The sequence below is a fragment of the Coregonus lavaretus genome (assembly GCF_964263955.1).
Source record: "Coregonus lavaretus genome assembly, contig: HAP1_SCAFFOLD_614, whole genome shotgun sequence".
Classification (NCBI taxonomy): Eukaryota; Metazoa; Chordata; class Actinopteri; order Salmoniformes; family Salmonidae; genus Coregonus; species Coregonus lavaretus.
This window is the reverse complement of record NW_028159543.1, coordinates 132,423-151,688: the sequence shown is the minus strand read 5'-3', so window position 1 is coordinate 151,688 and position 19,266 is coordinate 132,423. Positions and strand designations below refer to the sequence as shown.

Below are 19,266 nucleotides of genomic sequence, written 5' to 3'. Positions count from 1 at the left end.
GCTCTGTCAAGATGGTTGTTGATCAATGTTAGACAGCGATTTTCAAGTCTTGCCATAGATTTTCAAGCCGATTTTAAGTCAAAACAGTAACCAGGCCACTCAGGAACATTCCATGTCTTCTTGGTAAGCAACTCCAGTGTATTTGTGTTTTAGGATATTATCCTGCTGAAAGGTGAATTTGTCTCCCAGAGTCTGTTGGAAAGCAGACTGAACCATGTTTTCCTCTAGGATTTTGCCTGTGCTTATTAGCTCTGTTCCATTTTTTTTTTATCCTAAAAAACTCCCTAGTCATTGCCAATGACAAGCATACCCATAACATGATGCAGCCTCCACCATGCTTGAAAATATGAAGAGTGGTACTCAGTGATGTGTTGTGTTGGATTTGCCCCAAACATAACGCTTTGTATTCAGGAAATAAAGTTTATTTCTTAGCCACATTTTTTGCAGTTTTAGTTTAATGCCTTATTGCAAACAGGATGCATGTTTTGGAATATTTTTATTCTGTACAGACTTCCTTTTCACTCTGTCATTTGTGTTAGCATTGTGGAGGAACTATAATGTTGTAGATCCATCTTCAGTTTTTTCCTATCACAGCCATTAAACTCTGTTTTAAAGTCACCAATGGCCTCATGGTGAGATCCCTGAGCGGTTTCCTTCCTCTCCGGCAACTGAGTTAGGAAGGACGCCTGTAGCTTTGTAGTGACTGCGTGTATTGATACACCATCTAAAGTGTAATTAATAACTTCACAATGCTCAACGGGATATTCAGCGTCCGCTACCAATGGGTGCCCTTCATCGAGGCATTAGAAAACCTCCCTGGTCTTTGTAGTTTAATCTGTTTGAAATTCACTGCTTGACTGAAGGAACTTACATATACAGTGGAGAAAAAAAATATTTAGTCAGCAACCAATTGTGCAAGTTCTCCCACTTAAAAAGATGAGAGAGGCCTGTAATTTTCATCATAGGTACACGTCAACTATGACAGGCAAATTGAGAAAAAAAATCCAGAAAATCACATTGTAGGATTTTTAATGAATTTATTTGCAAATTATGGTGGAAAATAAGTATTTGGTCACCTACAAACAAGCAAGATTTCTGGCTCTCACAGACCTGTAACTTCTTCTTTAAGAGGCTCCTCTGTCCTCCACTCGTTACCTGTATTAATGGCACCTGTTTGAACTTGTTATCAGTATAAAAGACACCTGTCCACAACCTCAAACAGTCACACTCCAAACTCCACTATGGCCAAGACCAAAGAGCTGTCAAAGGACACCAGAAACAAAATTGTAGACCTGCACCAGGCTGGGAAGACTGAATCTGCAATAGGTAAGCAGCTTGGTTTGAAGAAATCAACTGTGGGAGCAATTATTGGGAAATGGAAGACATACAAGACCACTGATAATCTCCCTCGATCTGGGGCTCCACGCAAGATCTCACGCCGTGGGGTCAAAATGATCACAAGAACGGTGAGCAAAAATCCCAGAACCACACGGGGGGACCTAGTGAATGACCTGCAGAGAGCTGGGACCAAAGTAACAAAGCCTACCATCAGTAACACACTACGCCGCCAGGGACTCAAATCCTGCAGTGACAGACGTGTCCCTCTGCTTAAGCCAGTGCATGTCCAGGCCCGTCTGAAGTTTGCTAGAGTGCATTTGGATGATCCAGAAGAGGATTGGGAGAATGTCATATGGTCAGATGAAACCAAAATATAACTTTTTGGTAAAAACTCAACTCGTCGTGTTTGGAGGACAAAGAATGCTGAGTTGCATCCAAAGAACACCATACCTACTGTGAAGCATGGGGGTGGAAACATCATGCTTTGTGGGCTGTTTTTCTGCAAAGGGACCAGGACGACTGATCCGTGTAAAGGAAAGAATGAATGGGGCCATGTATCGTGAGATTTTGAGTGAAAACCTCCTTCCATCAGAAAGGGCATTGAAGATGAAACGTGGCTGGGTCTTTCAGCATGACAATGATCCCAAACACTCCGCCCGGGCAACAAAGGAGTGGCTTCGTAAGAAGCATTTCAAGGTCCTGGAGTGGTCTAGCCAGTCTCCAGATCTCAACCCCATAGAAAATCTTTGGAGGGAGTTGAAAGTCTGTGTTGCCCAGCGACAGCCCCAAAACATCACTGCTCTAGAGGAGATCTGCATGGAGGAATGGGCCAAAATACCAGCAACAGTGTGTGAAAACCTTGTGAAGACTTACAGAAAACGTTTGACCTGTGTCATTGCCAACAAAGGGTATATAACAAAGTATTGAGAAACTTTTGTTATTGACCAAATACTTATTTTCCACCATAATTTGCAAATAAATTCATTAAAAATCCTAAAATGTGATTTTCTGGATTTTTTTTCCTCATTTAGTCTGTCATAGTTGACTTGTACCTATGATGAAAATTACAGGCCTCTCTCATCTTTTTAAGTGGGAGAACTTGCACAATTGGTGGCTGACTAAATACTTTTTTTCCCCACTGTAATTGTATGTGTGGGGTACAGAGATGAGGTAGTCATTCAAAAATCATGTTAAACACTATTATTGCACACAGTGAGTCCATGCAACTTATTATGTGACTTGTTAAGCACAGTTTTACTCCTGAACTTATTTAGGCTTGCCATAACAAAGGGGTTGAATACTTACTGACTCAAGACATTTCAGCTTTTCATTTTTAATTAATTTCTAAAATCATAATTCCACTTTGACATTATGGGGTATTGTGTGTAGTCCAGTGACAAACAAACATACGTTTTTATCCTTTTTTAAATTTGGGCTGTAACACAACAAAATGTGGAAAAAGTCAAGGGGTGTGAATACTTTCTGGGAATACGGTGTCATTTCGGATGCAGCCTGCCCATCTGCATGGTGTCCTCGCTGCTCTATTGAACAATCCTATGTTTTTACCATTTCCATCAGCTGCTAGATAAAATAATCTGTGGTAGAACACTACTCAACGTGCGCTGTCGTATGGTCTTCATAGCACTGTCATATAAGAATGACATAACACGTGATTACCCACATTGCTACACTGACAGGCGTTATGACGTCTTTTAACGGCAGTAGGAAGACTTTATGGTAGTGCACGTGAAGCTAGATATGTTCATGACTTTAGCCAAGCCGCATGAACAGTATCTCTTTCTGATGTCATGATGTGTTTCCATGTGGATTTGGCAGAGACGTGCTTCACAGAATGTACTGGCCAATCAAAGGCTCACGTTTTAGTGCTCTGAGAAACATAGAACTTGATTGGGCCGGTTGTCGCTAGTTACCACAGCTACAAATTCTAAATTCATGAAAACAAAAATGTGCTTTTTGGTCTTAATTTAAGGTTAGGGTTTAGGCATAAGGTTAGCAGTGTGGCTAAGGTCAGGTTTAGGTTTAACATCTGATTTTAAGGGTTAGGGTTGTAATTAGGCCTTTAGCCATAATTATGAGTTTGTGGCTGTGGTAACTAGTGACTGCATTATTAGATGGGGTTAATAGTTCAGCGGACTGTCAGAGGAGATGTTGGCCTTGTTCAAATACTTGGTAAATGCATCCTTCCTAATTACATTCTTTGAAGTAATCACAGAGCTGAAGTGGTTGGTGAAAGTAATGGGGCTCCCGAGTGGCGCAGCGGTCTAAGGCACTGCAGCTCAGTGCTTGAGGCGTCACTACAGACCCCCTGGTTCAATTCCAGGCTGTATCACAACCGGCCGTGATTGGGAGTCCCATAGGGCGGCGCACAATTGGCCCAGCGTCGGCCCGGGTTTGGCCGGTGTAGGCCGTCATTGTAAATAAGAATTAGTTCTTAACTGACTTGCCTGGTTAAATAAAGGTTACATAAAATAACAAAAATAGGGTGTTATTCTTACCTAAATCTATCCAATCACTTGGATCTGCGATTACCTTAAGGAAACATTTCTAAAGTATTCAAGGATGTGCCAGAGTACTGGAAGAATGCACCGGAACCACTTTTTGTTTTCACCTTAACTTCAGAGTTTGTCTGGCTTTTAGTAGCAGCTCTTCTTTAGAGCAACCATCTTTTCAGATCACCACTGTGAACAGGTGTCTGTTTCTTACTTGGGAAACAATAGAATATAGAATGGGGTTGTCATTATTTATGATTCTAGTTGTAACGGGTGTCTTATAGTGAAGTTGTCTTCCAGCTTCCGGAATCATTCCAGAGGAATGTTAGGTGAGTTGAAGCCCCTGACCCCTCCAACTGTTGTTGCTGCTCTATTTATAGGGGGGGTTGGGGGCGGGGTAGGCTGATCATCATGGATGCACTGGATGAAATGTCTGTCATTAAATGAAACGTTATTTTCCTTGTCAGAAAATGTGAGACTTAATGCAAATTGCATTACTGAACGTTCTTTGTATTTTTACGTTTCTCCCCCCCCCCACTGTAAAACGTTTCTCCCCCCCCCTCCCACTGTAAAACGTTTCTCCCCCCCCCCTCCCACTGTAAAACGTCCGTCCGTCCCCCCCCCACTGTAAAACGTTTCTCCCCCCTCCCACTGTATAACGATGTCCAACTATTGAATGTTGTCCAACTTTTTAAATACATCACTTCACTCGCAGGGAACCGTTTGTGGAGATCAGAACAGGCCCATGTTCCACCGTTTATACTAACATAGCACTTAGAATGCCTGCCCAATACATGGCTTCATACGAAGTAGTGTGTTGGTATCCTTTCAAACAAAGCTGCTTTCTACAAATAGCACCCTACACCCTATGTAGTGCCCTATTTTGGACTTGGTTTGTAGCGATGCGGTGACTCTGAACGTACCTTGGTGCTGCTGGGCTACTTGTGCCCTGTTTAGAGACTAATTTAAGCGAGACAGGAAATTAGGTCTGCGTCCGAAATGCCACCAAATGTACTTGTGTAATTCCCTATATAGTGCACTGCTTTTGACTAGGGCCAATTGGGCTCTGATCAAAAGTAGTGCACTATGTAGGGAATAGGGTGCCGTTTGAGACACGAGCCAATCTATACCAGGCTTGTACCACATCTTCAGCTCTCTTGTACCAGCAGCAAGCACAGAGACGTCAGCCTGGAACCCACACGGACTACCGCTCCATTTCACTGTCTTACTCTTCTTTTAAAACACTCATATGAGCATTTCAATCCTGTGAAGCGCAGGGTTAATTTATCAGCTGAACACCCCTCCCTCTGTGACAGGATGGTATGACCCGTTGGCGGGTAGTGTAGTCTACGACTGAAGTTATTTGTTTTTCACCTCTTCCTTATTTTGATGGATCGGAAAGAGATGTATTAATTTAGCTTTTATTTTGTAAAAAGTGTTGTTTTAAAGAATAAAAAATAACATTGCACTGACATTGAAAATGTACATAGTGTTTTGTAAATAAGCCATTAAAACGGATGTATTTGAATATGACCTGTAAGAGATACTGTAGTTGTATATGGAGTGATGATACTGCTGATCTGTAACACATATCCAAAGCTACACATTAAATAACAGCAGATGCAATTAAGTCATTCAGTTAATGGGTTGGTTTTCTTGTGTGCGTGCAGTTGTCTCTGACGTTTGTGTGCATACGTGCAATGTGCATGCTTGTGCATGTGAGCGTGCGGGTCTGAGTGCTTGAGTGAGAGAGGGCTCCAATCATGCTTGCAGCAGGCCCAGCCTGTGAGTCTAGGTATCGTGGGTTGAGTTAGTGTACGTGAGAGGAAACCACGGCTCTCTTCCTGCAGAACAGACCAGCTAGGAGCTGCTAACCCTCCACTGAAGCCCGGGTCTCTTCCTGCAGAACAGACCAGCTAGGAGCTGCTAACCCTCCACTGAAGCCCGGGTCTCTTCCTGCAGAACAGACCAGCTAGGAGCTGCTAACCCTCCACTGAAGCCCGGGTCTCTTCCTGCAGAACAGACCAGCTAGGAGCTGCTAACCCTCCACTGAAGCCCGGGTCTCTTCCTGCAGAACAGACCAGCTAGGAGCTGCTAACCCTCCACTGAAGCCCGGGTCTATTTCTGCAGAACAGACCAGCTGCTGGTCGGAACAGAACAGCTCTTTCCCCCAAAAACAAAGACGCCAAGCATGACATTTTACTGTATACCTGACAGCGGTGTGTATCCCAACTAGCACCCTACCGGGGCCCCTAGAGAGACAGAGGAACTTTCTAATCTACACCCACCATATTATCAGATGATATCAAACTGTATTAAACCAGGAGGCCAGACTTCACTGTGAAGCATCTCTTTCCAACCGAAGATGTTTGTCTAATGACTGTCTGCATTGGTCTACAGTATATCATTCGTATTCATTATATCCTTCACTGCCCGTAATTGGCCCGACTGACCAAAAGGTCATACGATACAGAAAGTTCCTTTAATATTTAGTAGACCTTGGTGTTCATTTTATAAATGCTGTAAGTATCTCTGTCAAAATAAACAAGTTTATTTTCAATTCACACTCTGTAGAAACAATGAGAATAGAAAGGTTCAGAACTTTTGTAAGACATCACAGTACAGTTGAAATATATATGGCAAATAGAAATCCTAAATGGATGGTGTTAAAAGATAGATGGGAGGTATTGAATGGAATTGAAGGATGGGACTAATAACAACTAACAACAAACAATAACAAGATAACTAATAATGTAGGCACGCTGTGTCCATAATAAGTGTATGCAAGTACAGTGGGGAAAAAAAGTATTTAGTCAGCCACCAATTGTGCAAGTTCTCCCACTTAAAAAGATGAGATAGGCCTGTAATTTTCATCATAGGTACACGTCAACTATGACAGACAAATTGAGGAAAAAAAATCCAGAAAATCACATTGTAGGATTTTTTATGAATTTATTTGCAAATTATGGTGGAAAATAAGTATTTGGTCACCTACAAACAAGCAAGATTTCTGGCTCTCACAGACCTATAACTTCTTCTTTAAGAGGCTCCTCTGTCCTCCACTCGTTACCTGTATTAATGGCACCTGTTTGAACTTGTTATCAGTATAAAATACACCTGTCCACAACCTCAAACAGTCACACTCCAAACTCCACTATGGCCACGACCAAAGAGCTGTCAAAGGACACCAGAAACAAAATTGTAGACCTGCACCAGGCTGGGAAGACTGAATCTGCAATAGGTAAGCAGCTTGGTTTGAAGAAATCAACTGTGGGAGCAATTATTAGGAAATGGAAGACATACAAGACCACTGATAATCTCCCTCGATCTGGGGCTCCACGCAAGATCTCACCCCGTGGGGTCAAAATGATCACAAGAACGGTGAGCAAAAATCCCAGAACCACACGGGGGGACCTAGTGAATGACCTGCAGAGAGCTGGGACCAAAGTAACAAAGCCTACCATCAGTAACACACTACGCCGCCAGGGACTCAAATCCTGCAGTGCCAGACGTGTCCCCCTGCTTAAGCCAGTACATGTCCAGGCCCGTCTGAAGTTTGCTAGAGTGCATTTGGATGATCCAGAAGAGGATTGGGAGAATGTCATATGGTCAGATGAAACCAAAATATAACTTTTTGGTAAAACCTCAACTCGTCGTGTTTGGAGGACAAAGAATGCTGAGTTGCATCCAAAGAACACCATACCTACTGTGAAGCATGGGGGTGGAAACATCATGCTTTGGGGCTGTTTTTCTGCAAAGCGACCAGGACGACTGATCCGTGTAAAGGAAAGAATGAATAGGGCCATGTATTGTGAGATTTTGAGTGAAAACCTCCTTCCATCAGCAAGGGCATTGAAGATGAAACGTGGCTGGGTCTTTCAGCATGACAATGATCCCAAACACACCGCCCGGGCAACGAAGGAGTGGCTTCGTAAGAAGCATTTCAAGGTCCTGGAGTGGCCTAGCCAGTCTCCAGATCTCAACCCCATAGAAAATCTTTGGAGGGAGTTGAAAGTCCGTGTTGCCAAGCGACAGCCCCAAAACATCACTGCTCTAGAGGAGATCTACATGGAGGAATGGGCCAAAATACCAGCAACAGTGTGTGAAAACCTTGTGAAGACTTACAGAAAACGTTTGACCTGTGTCATTGCCAACAAAGGGTATATAACAAAGTATTGAGAAACTTTTGTTATTGACCAAATACTTATTTTCCACAATAATTTGCTAATAAATTCATTAAAAATCCTACAATGTGATTTTCCACGGGTCAGTCTCACACACACACGGGTCAGTCTCACACACACAGTCACAGATACACAACCTGTCCTATAGTCCCGTGTAACTCAGTTGGTAGAGCATGGCGCTTGCAACGCCAGTGTTGTGGGTTCGTTTCCCACGGGGGGCCAGTATGAAAATGTATGCACTCACTAACTGTAAGTCGCTCTGGATAAGAGCGTCTGCTAAATGACGTAAATGTAAAATGTAATACACACACATCGTTCAGTCACACACACACGCTGACAGAAACCACAGGAAACACCTACGGGTCAGATTTTATACTGTAGCAAATTTGGGGGGGTAGCCCAGTCACAGGGGCATTGGCAATGCTTTTTAGCACAGGATTAGGCTTGATCTGTCCCAGGAAACCGGCCCTAAATGTGTTGATGGTCTTAGTGTGAGTTTTAAAGGGTAACCATTTCCAACGTTCGGTTGTGTGTGTAGGAACGTGTGCCCCTACGCTGGTACCTCCCTGAGTACTTCAGAACCAACTATTACTATTGTGGGAGATGCAGACGTTTGGCGAGTTTTGTGTTCATAAACAATGGAAACAAAACATCTGCCATCACTTACAGCCTGTATGGATGGCTGCCCAGTGTCCATAATGATAACGACAGGCCTGAAAGATTGTATTCATCTAAACTTTATTTACCCAGATAAGTAATTGAGGACAAAATTCTAAATTAAAAGTAATTATAACACCATGTTTGTGGTTCCCAGGCACCTTACCGCACCTTACCGTACCTTACCGTACCCGGAGACGCCAGAGGCCGTGGTCTATTGCACCTGCGCCGGTCACAAGAACACAGACCTGTCCCTGAAGGCTGCAGGCCAGAGATGTGAGTGACCGTGACATCATTGATAGTGTTGTTGTAACGGCAGCGACAGGGTCGTTTTCAGTAGGGCACAAGGTGGCAAAACAAAAACCTGTGTTCTTATTGGACAATTTCAGGTAGGACCACTTTGTTTAACCCTAACCCTTGTTGGACAATTTCAGGTAGGACCACTTTGTTTAACCCTAACCCTTGTTGGACAATTTCAGGTAGGACTTCAGTTTTTTTTTAATATGTCTCCTTCCTGAACACAACCCAGGCATGAACAGACCCCTCTATGGAATACTGGATGTGGCTTCTTTTTTTTCGTATTATTTTTGCTTCGTCACAAATGGCGCCCTATTCATTATTTAGTACACTACTTATGACCAGAGCCATCTGGGAGCACTATATAGGGAATAGGGTGTAATTTTGGGATGCAGCCTAGCTCTCCCCTTTCTCTCCCTCTGACTGCAGATAACGCGAGACTGCTGGGTGGAACCCTGCCCTTCCAGGCCGTCCTTCACAGATGTTGAGAATCCTGGAGGACATCATGGAGAACGATTCAGTGTGAGCAGCCTTCCATCCAGCTCTTCTTCTTCTTCTTCCTCAGATGAACCCATAAAAATGTCATCTTCTCAGCAGTCTAAGGCTGAGGTTCCACTACAGCCGTGTCACAGCTGGACCGGGAGCCCCATATCAGGATTGATGCTAGTTTACATTTGTACAAAATATGAATCTACTATCTCAGGCAAGCTCATGGTCATTTAAAAAAATTTGCATTATTTTTGTATTAGAAATTCTGTCAATTTTACTTTTTCCTCATGGCGCTACTACCATTTGTGTAAATACACTGTAGGAAGTAACAATGAGTTGTGTAATATTTCAGGAAATACTTTTTATTCATGGGTCATAAAAAGGTTGTTTAATTATAAGTGGTTTATTGTCTGGGTCATCTTGGCCCAAGGATCTGCATCCCAAATGACACCCTATTCCCTATATAGTGCACTACTTTTGACCAGAGCCCTATGGGGTAGTTCTCCTGAGTGGCGCAGTGGTCTAAGGCTAACTGTGCCACTAGAGATCCTGGTTCGAATCAAGGCTCTGTCGCAGCCGGCCGCGACCCGGGAGACTCATGGGCGGCACACAATTGGCCCAGTGTTGTCCAGGGTAGGGGAGGGAATGGCCGGCAGGGATGTAGCTCAGTTGATAGAGCATGGCGTTTGCAACGCCAGGGTTGTGGGTTCGATTCCCACGGGGGGCCAGTATAAAAAAAATATGTATTCACTAACCGTAAGTCGCTCTTGATAAGAGCGTCTGCTAAATGACTAAAATGTGTAAAAATGGGTAAGTAGTGCGCTATACAGGGAATAGGGTGCCATTTTGGGAAGCGCAAAATAACAAAAATGGAAGTTCGTGTTGAGCGGCTTTGTACTCTTAGCTGTACATTTCCCTGCTGGGACAATAAAGTTTGAATTGAACATTTTAAATGGGACTGGTCTCTTTAATACCATTGTAAACATCCTGTACACTCACCAGGATCAGTATACCTCACACCTTGACCCCCTTAGTAGGAGTCATTTCACTGTATGATTGTGTCCCAAATGGCCCCGGGTCAAATGTAGTGCACTATATAGGGAACAGGGTTCCATTTGGGAAGCATGCTATGATTAGTCCCTTGTTGTTCAGAGATGTAGCCTAATACCCTGTAATCTACAGACCCTGTGTTAGGACACTTCTCTAATCACTCTCACAGGTAAGGTTTAATCCAAAGTATTCAGTCTCTGAATCCACTGTTGAATCAGAGTCCTCTTCCCGTCTGTCATTTCCTTCTAGCACTGATGATGTACGTCCTTCTTCTTCTTCTCTTTCTGTCTCTCCTAGCAGGGAACCCCACTCTGCCTCCTCTCCTCTCTCTTCCTCCTCTGTTGATCCTCCATCCTCCTCTCTTTCTGTCTCTCCCTGCTCTGTTGATCCTCTGTCCTCCTCTCTTTCTGTCTCTTCTGACACTGGACTCCACTCTTCCTCTTCTCCTTCACCCTCTTCCTCCAGTGGACCCCAGTCCAGCTCTATTTCAAACTCTTCCTCCACTGGTCCCCCGTCCTCCTCTTCCTCCTCTCTTCCAGCCTCCTTTGTTGGTTTAGCAGTAGGAGGGGGTCGGGGGCAGACTTCTCCGCTGGCACTGTGTTGGAAAAACAGCTCACAGTCCTCCCTCCAGCATTTGATGTTGTTGTACCCAGCTGCCCTCATCTCCTTCTGCTTATTGAGGACATTGCTATGTGTGGTCGTTATGCCCATCTTAGACAGTCTTTTGAAAATGGGCTTAACCCCCCCTTGGGTCAGTGTTGAGTTGATGACATAGGCCAGTGCAGAAAGCCTGGGGTTTCTACCTCTCAGGGCCACAGAGGCAGCCACACAGTTATGGACGGTGGAACCACCTGTTGCAGTATTGATGGTGGTATAAAGCCACGGTGTCTTCCTGGACAACTCATCATCCAACGCTTCATATGAAAAAGCCTTCAGATTCTCCAACGAGGTACTACTCAAGATGCAAGGTTCAGCAGAAGTCAAGTAATTTAAGGGTCTTGCATATGCCTTGACCTCTGCTTCTATTTTCTGTGTCATCTGCTTTCTGATTTCTTGACATATGGTTTCATTTGTCAAGGCTAACCTGACAAATGTCGTCAATTTGCCTTTTGCCAAGTTTTCAACCATTCCAGAAAATTCTGAGGAAACCTTCTCAACCCTCTTTTTCAGCTTTGGATCCAATTGGTTTGGGTATGTTATGACCACCTGCAAAATAATGTGAAATGAATAAACTAAAATAGTATTATTCTGAAAATACAGTAGGTACGTATACTACAGTACACGTATATATATATATATATGGGGGGGCGCTTGATAGCTAGCTAGGTGATGCATGTTCTGGATGTTGCTTTAAGAGCCACTATGCTCCGTCTTAATATTAACACGCATGGCTTGCGGTACGGTTTTGGTAGCATTAAAATAACCTTATCTTTCATATCGGCGAGAAATAACTTTTTTTTTAAACACACAATTCCCACACGGCCATATTTCCATGTTACAGAGCTTGTTCACTGAAAACAGACAGAAGACACAGTCGACTACCTGCGCCTCCGAACACCTGTATGTAAAGGGAAGACCGATGCAACAACGTGTTGTCACTGAAATATACTGTCGGCTGCAACTGTTAAAACCGGTTAAAACAGTGTACATTAAGTGTGTATGAAAGTAGATGGATTTATGTTTCTAGAACCGTACCGCAATTGAGAATCGATTCGCGTTTAGATTCGTCCTTTAAACAGAATATGTAAGGTCCTTGGACTAAGGAGTAACGTTAGGCTCCTTTAGTCCAACGTTGGGCTAGTTGGTTAGTATAACTACCTCGACAAGACTGCTCCTCGGGGGAACCTTTTTATAGGGAGGACATTTCTTCTTGGCTCCCCTGTCTGTTTCAGATGGACTCGGCTCCAGTTCACGCTTCCTCTTCTCGCTCGTCCCCGGTGAATGATGCTCCGATTGCCATTTCTTTAAAACGCTTACAGATTCCTCTATCCTGAGAAATAGTCGATAGCACTTAGCACAAATTCTGCCCGACTTCACCCCTGGTGCTTCAGTTAGCACTAAACCAGTGGCAAGGAATCTGTCACACAACTTTTTTTCCTTTGAGGCTTTGGGATTGTCAAATATTCTTCGTGTTGCCTGTAATGTCCCCTTGATGAGCAGATTTTGTCCACAGAGCCGACAGGTGTTCTGTATGGATGGATATGGGTCTGATATACCTTGAAAACTATGTAGAACTAACGTCTGGCTGCAAAGAGCTAGGCCTACGGCTGCCATTGTTGTTTGTTTACCATCCTTCTGAACGCACCAAAGATGGTTCACTCGCCGTTTACAAAAAGGGTCATTTCCGGTCTACTTAACTAGACGTGTCTCCTATAGACAGCAGTCCAATAGCAGCTGGGTCTGGGCTCCTTCTTAGTTCATTGACTTTCATCAAAGATTATGGCTACACTGACAAGTTACATGTCCCTCCGCCCTAACAATGGGAGTCGTTAGTCCACAAAGCGACACGGCTCCGGTCGATCCTTTCTTTGGATTGGTGGATACATCATCATTTTTCGTCCGTCTGCAAACACTTCGGTAAATCGACGCTTCGGAAATACGTCATTGGCTTTGATCCTTTGATTGGTCTCTGGCTCCCCCCCTGTGGATACAGTTGAAGTCGACAGTATGCAATATGCTACAGTTATAACACTGTACATTTATTCTTCGTGTGTGGTCTTCCGCTTGACTATCAGTTCATAGTTTTATGACCAGATCCTCAATCGAAAGTCCAATTTAATGTCTTGGGTTGCACCTGGACTACCGTAGCTACCGCAAGATAGGGCTACTTCAACCTAGCCGCATACCTGGTCACCAGCATGGTTCAGGGACAATTTATGTTGCTAAGTCAGAGTTTCCTGTGACGGGAAGAGGAAGAGCCTTTCGACAGGTCCGGTTCTTATTATACAGCAAACCCTTCGGTGACTGCCATAATGTGTACATCCCTATACTACCGATTCGGGATTCTATAGCCGCATATATCCACTTCATAAATAAAAGTCGGTAATACATTTCGAGATATCTTCGCTGTTGGTAGCTAGAGGTCGCTGAAAGGTTGCATCATCTTTGTTACCGGGTGAGCGCTGTCTGATCCGGAGCCACAATCAGAGGCTAACAATTCGGATGACATTGGTGACAGGGGAAGAGGGACGATATGGTCCTATTAGTAACTGACTGAATATGGGACAAGAGGTTTTTGTTTATTGGCCCAACATCATAGGTGAGAGAAAAAAAAGTTTTTGTCTCTTACCAGAGACCTATGGCAAGATAAATGTATAGTAAGCAAGAAGCATAAGTAATGGATGCTCCATTGATTAAATAATGTACATAATGTATTATTAGTTGTACAATTTACTAATTTCTAACAGTATTCTTGATTTTTCTCATGTTCATTCTTCATTCTGGTTACAGGTTATATCCGCCTAGTCTTTATACTTTCTGCTTGGACTGCCTTCAACAATCCACCCGTGTTTCTCTCCACCTACTCCATCTCTGTCATTCTAGATGGTAAATAATAAAACAATTAAATCATCTTCAAAGTCATGTTTAAACATGAAATATCATACTAAAATGATCTTGATTGCGATATGCCTATTTAACAGTAGTCCAAAGTTTGTGTGCATATTCCATTGACCTATCAGTTTACACTTTATGACCGAATCCTCAATTCCAAGTTAAATCACATTACAATAACGTCCAGTTGCACCTGTGTATATTTATGGCTATTGAACAGTAGCCCACAGTTTCTGTGTTTTTTGTTATCACATTAACATATGTAGTTCCTGTGTTGTCCAGGGCTGGATGGATGGCTAGCTCGGAGGCTTGGGCAGACCTCCAGGTTTGGGGCCTGGTTAGACGTGGTGATAGACAACCTTGGGAGAAGCATGGTGTGGAACCAGCTGTATGAAGTAGGTAGGCTATGTACCTTCAAGACAGAGGCTGAGTCCCAAATGCCACCCGATTCCCTATAAAGTGCACTACTTTTGACCAGAGCCTTATGGATAGTAATGCACTACATAGAGAATAGGGGGGCATTTGTAGCCCACAAATGGTGAGTGCACCGTGAACCATCAGATCCTCCTCTCCACCCTCTCAGGGCTGGGCGTCTCAGGCTCTGCACACACTTGGATTACATCCTACCTGGCAGGCCGCTCCTACCAGGTGACGAGGAGAGGATCTGTGTCTGCACCACGTGCTATATTTAAGTGTTTTTTTTAGTTGTAGAGCCCCTGCCCATCTTCCCAAAATGTCTGAAACCCTACCTCTTTGAAGAGTATCTTAAATAACTCTCATGGCGCCCCTGACGCCCTCCCTCCCAATTAAAAAATGACAATAATACAGTTCTAAAAGGCACTAGTCTTTTCCAACCAGCACTGACTTTGCTGATAACTTCTTTGTTGAGGGAAAAATATACTTGATACGATTGTGATGTGTTGTTGTACCACCTGGCGATCTTAACATGAATTCACTAACTAAGTCACTCTGGATAAGAGTGTCTGCTAAATGACTCCAATGTCTAAATATGTTTCTTAAACACTGAGCACTACCGAAAACATGTCTCTCTTTCTGTGCAAACTTTGAACTTGTTGAACCTTGAGGCAGCTTTCAGTTGTGCACTTTTCGTCATGTAATGGCAATGTTCACTAAATAACCTGTATAGTAAGTAACTGCAGTGCAACACAGGCTCTGTCGTAGTCGGCCGCGACCGGGAGACCCCATGGGGACGGCGCACAATTGGCCCAGCGTTGTCCAGGGTAGGGGAGGGAATGGCCGGCAGGGATGTGGCTCAGTTGGTAGAGCATGGTGTTTGCAACGCCAGGGTTGTGGGTTCGATTCCCACGGGGGGGGGGGGCCAGTATAAAAATGTATGCACTAACTGTAAGTCGCTCTGGATAAGAGCGTCTGCTAAATGACTAAAATGTAATGTAATGTAACATGAGACATCAAGAGTGTATTATGTCCTGCCAGTCTTCCTTGTGTAGGCCCTGGTATGCCAGCGTCCATATAATGTTCTGTTCTGTTCTAGTGGGGCTGGCTGGTGTCTTCAGTGGAGTGGTGTGTGTTTGTGTGTAACCACACTGCCCGTGGTGCCCAGTGGAAGAGCAGCTTTACAGACAGCCCTCTGTGGGTACAGACCATCATGGCCAAAGGTAAAGGGCTAATCCACTACACTGGATGTCTGAAGCCAGCCTTTAGTCTATGACATGTTTTTCATAAACGTTTCACAGAAGTTGTCTGCCAAAATAAGACATTCTAATAAGGTGTTCTCTGCTGTAGCTACCTGTCATGTTTTGGTTCATCTCAATGAACGATATATTTGAACTTAGAAAATGGAATAAGATGAGCCTGATCCTAGACACCGAGACACTTTTGAATACAGACCCTGGATTTCAGACTGAAGTGAATGGAAAGATCCTGGAACATTCTCTCTCATGTTGCTAGGGTTTCGGACGCCCCTGGGGACGTGGGTGATTGGTGGTTTACACGGCCTACCCCTGTGGCTGTATGGGTACCAGCGGGGGGTCCTCACCCACCCCCTCTGTGCCCCCCTCTGGCTGCAGACACTGGGGACTCTGATCCTGGCAGGAGGGAGGCTCCTGGGTGTCTCAGTGGAGGTAAGACAACTGACTGATGGGACTACACTGATGTAAACACACATACTCGCACACACACGTTGACACTTTTTTTACCCCCCTTTCTCTCCGTCTCTCCAGATATGGTGCATATGGGCTCACATTAAATACCTTACCAAAGATGAGGTGGAGGAACAGAGGGAGTGAGAATGACAGAATACTGAAGCACTCTGTTCTATGCTGCTCATAAAGCCTCAGGAACTCCTATTTTGACAGGGTCCAAATGTGCTGTAAACAAAAAAAGCAACATTCAATTAAAACCGAGTTTTGATTAAAAGAGACAAAAAGAAAAGTGAAGAGCACTTAAACGGAAGTAAACAAACTACTTCTACATGTTGCTATGATTTGACCTGTTCTACATGTTGCTATGATTTGACCTGTTCTACATGTTGCTATGATTTGACCTGTTCTACATGTTGCTATGATTTGACCTGTTCTACATGTTGCTATGATTTGACCTGTTCTACATGTTGCTATGATTTGACCTGTTCTACATGTTGCTATGATTTGACCTGTTCTACATGTTGCTATGATTTGACCTGTTCTACATGTTGCTATGATTTGACCTGTTCTACATGTTGCTATGATTTGACCTTTTGACCTACAGTACTGTATACCATATGTATCTATTTTAAACGTTTTATAGGTGGTTGTCCCACTGGCTATCATAAGTTGAATGCACCAATTTTGTAAGTCGCTCTGGATAAGAGCGTCTGCTAAATGACTTAAATGTAAATAAAGGCCTCATAATCATTGTCTAAACGTTTGAAATGGTTTTATAAAATGGTTTCATATTTAAACAAACAGTATTTGCTGCACAATGAAGTTGCTTTGATTCTTTTACAATTGTTGCATCTTCATGTTTTGATTCTCTAGCCACGTAAATTCCCACGGGGGACCAGTATGAAAAATAAAATAAAATAAAAGATAATGTAAGTCGCACTGGATAAGAGCGTCTGCTAAATGACTAAACATGTAAAACTATTCTGACAGAGAAAAACAAGAGGGGATATAGTTAGACAATATGTATCCCTATAAGGGATATACTTTACTATGTAGCTCTCATTCTCATTATTTTATACAGACAGCAATTCAGACCATTCTGTTATGAACATACAATGTCATTTTAATTGGAGGAGGTGCAGGAGATCAGTAATATATAAATCCCACCAATCATGATTCATTATCCCATACGCTCTATGTTTATTTGAGTGGTGGGGTTCACTCACTGGCACTGCAAACATTGGCCGTACGAAGCGATGCACGTCTAGCCAGATTGGTTTGTGCCATCATGTCAACTCCCTTGGCATGACAAGGAGGGGCATGATGGTACCCAGGCTAGCGATGCACTTTTGTCACGTTCCTTAAAACGTTCCAATTAAACATCTCTGTTGTGTCTTGAGTTTTTAGCCCCGTTTATACCTGGTTCTAACATGCGTATTTTGTCCTGATCTTGTCCACATTCTGATTGTGCCTACATTTTTAGACAGATGTAGACTATCAAAAGAGACATTGTGATCAGCATTGTGTCTGGAAGTGTAGAAAGATCTGGACACAGAAACCATTTCAGTCATAATTATTCCACCCTCGAGTCATCGACAGGTGGCACCATTGACTTGACTACGTCAATATGCGTCTTACAATAAATAAATATTATTCTGAAAGAATAGCTGTGAAATAATTTGCATAGAGGAAGGGACCAGGAAATCTGGTCACAGTGCAGACTCAGTGGACGGACAACAGATACATTTTAGTACCATGTGTAGACATATTTCTGGAAGTGTGGACACAATCAGAATGTAGACAAGGTCAGGACAAAGGACACAAGTTAGCACCAAGTATAAACGGGGCTTAAGACAACACTAAAGCAGGTTGAGAAATAACTTAATTTGTAGATCTGTGAATGAAAGGTCTCCATCAAGAGAACCTCTGGGGCTGCATCCCAAATTATAACCTATTCCCTACATAGTGGACTACTTTTGACCAGGGACCATAGGGCTCTATGTGGATGACGGATCACCACCTCAAGCTGAACCTCGGCAAGACGGAGCTCCTCTTCCTCCCGGGGAAGGACTGCCCGTTCCATGATCTCGCCATCACGGTTGAGAACTCCGTTGTGTCCTCCTCCCAGAGTGTTTGAGGAGTCTCCCACATGCCTTTTGGCGAACACCAAACGTGCTTGCTTATTTTTTTCTTTAAGCAATGGCTTTTTTTCTGGCCACTCTTCCGTAAAGCCCAGCTCTGTGGAGTGTACGGCTTAAAGTGGTCCTATGGACAGATACTCCAATCTCCGCTGTGGAGCTTTGCAGCTCCTTCAGGGTTATCTTTGGTCTTTTTGTTGCCTCTCTGATTAATGCCCTCCTTGCCTGGTCCGTGAGTTTTGGTGGGCGGCCCTCTCTTGGCAGGTTTGTTGTGGTGCCATATTCTTTCAATTTTTAAATAATGGATTTAATGGTGCTCCGTGGAATATTCAAAGTTTCTGATATTTTTTTATAACCCAACCCTGATATGTACTTCTCCACAACTTTGTCCCTGACCTGTTTGGAGAGCTCCTTGGTCTTCATGGTGCCGCTTGGTGGTGTTGCAGACTCTGGGGCCTTTCAGAACAGGTGTATATATACTGAGATCATGTGACAGATCATGTGACACTTAGATTGCACACAGGTGGACTTTATTTAACTAATTATGTGACTTCTGAAAGTAATTGGTTGCACCAGATCTTATTCAGGGGCTTCATAGCAAAGGGGGTGAATACATATGCACGCACCACTTTTCTGTTATTTATATTTTAGAATTTTTCTTAACAAGTTATTTTTTAAATTTCACTTCACCAATTTGGACTATTTTGTGTATGTCCATTACATGAAATCCAAATAAAAATCCATTTAAATTACAGGTTGTAATGCAACAAAATAGGAAAAACGCCAAGGGGGATGAATACTTTTGCAAGGCACTGTATGGGGGCGAAACAGACGGGGGGCTGGCTTAGATTGTTGACAACATGTGAACTATATTTAGTCTCCAATGTTTATATAAAAACATACATTTTCACAATGAGCACTTGTATCT

General features: G+C 43.3%; 1 protein-coding gene across 1 annotated transcript; it reads left to right on the top strand.

Annotated features, from left to right (window-relative positions):
- The first annotated feature begins 12,884 nt into the window (after nucleotides 1–12,884).
- Nucleotides 12,885–16,953, top strand: LOC311122733 (uncharacterized protein). The gene is made up of 6 exons (XM_084197060.1): nucleotides 12,885–13,784; nucleotides 13,976–14,071; nucleotides 14,360–14,472; nucleotides 15,591–15,714; nucleotides 16,007–16,179; nucleotides 16,279–16,953. The coding sequence occupies exons 1-6, from the start codon at nucleotides 13,745–13,747 to the stop codon at nucleotides 16,342–16,344; spliced, it is 612 nt and encodes a 203-aa protein (XP_084053186.1). The 5' UTR covers nucleotides 12,885–13,744; the 3' UTR covers nucleotides 16,345–16,953.
- The last annotated feature ends 2,313 nt before the right edge of the window (nucleotides 16,954–19,266 follow it).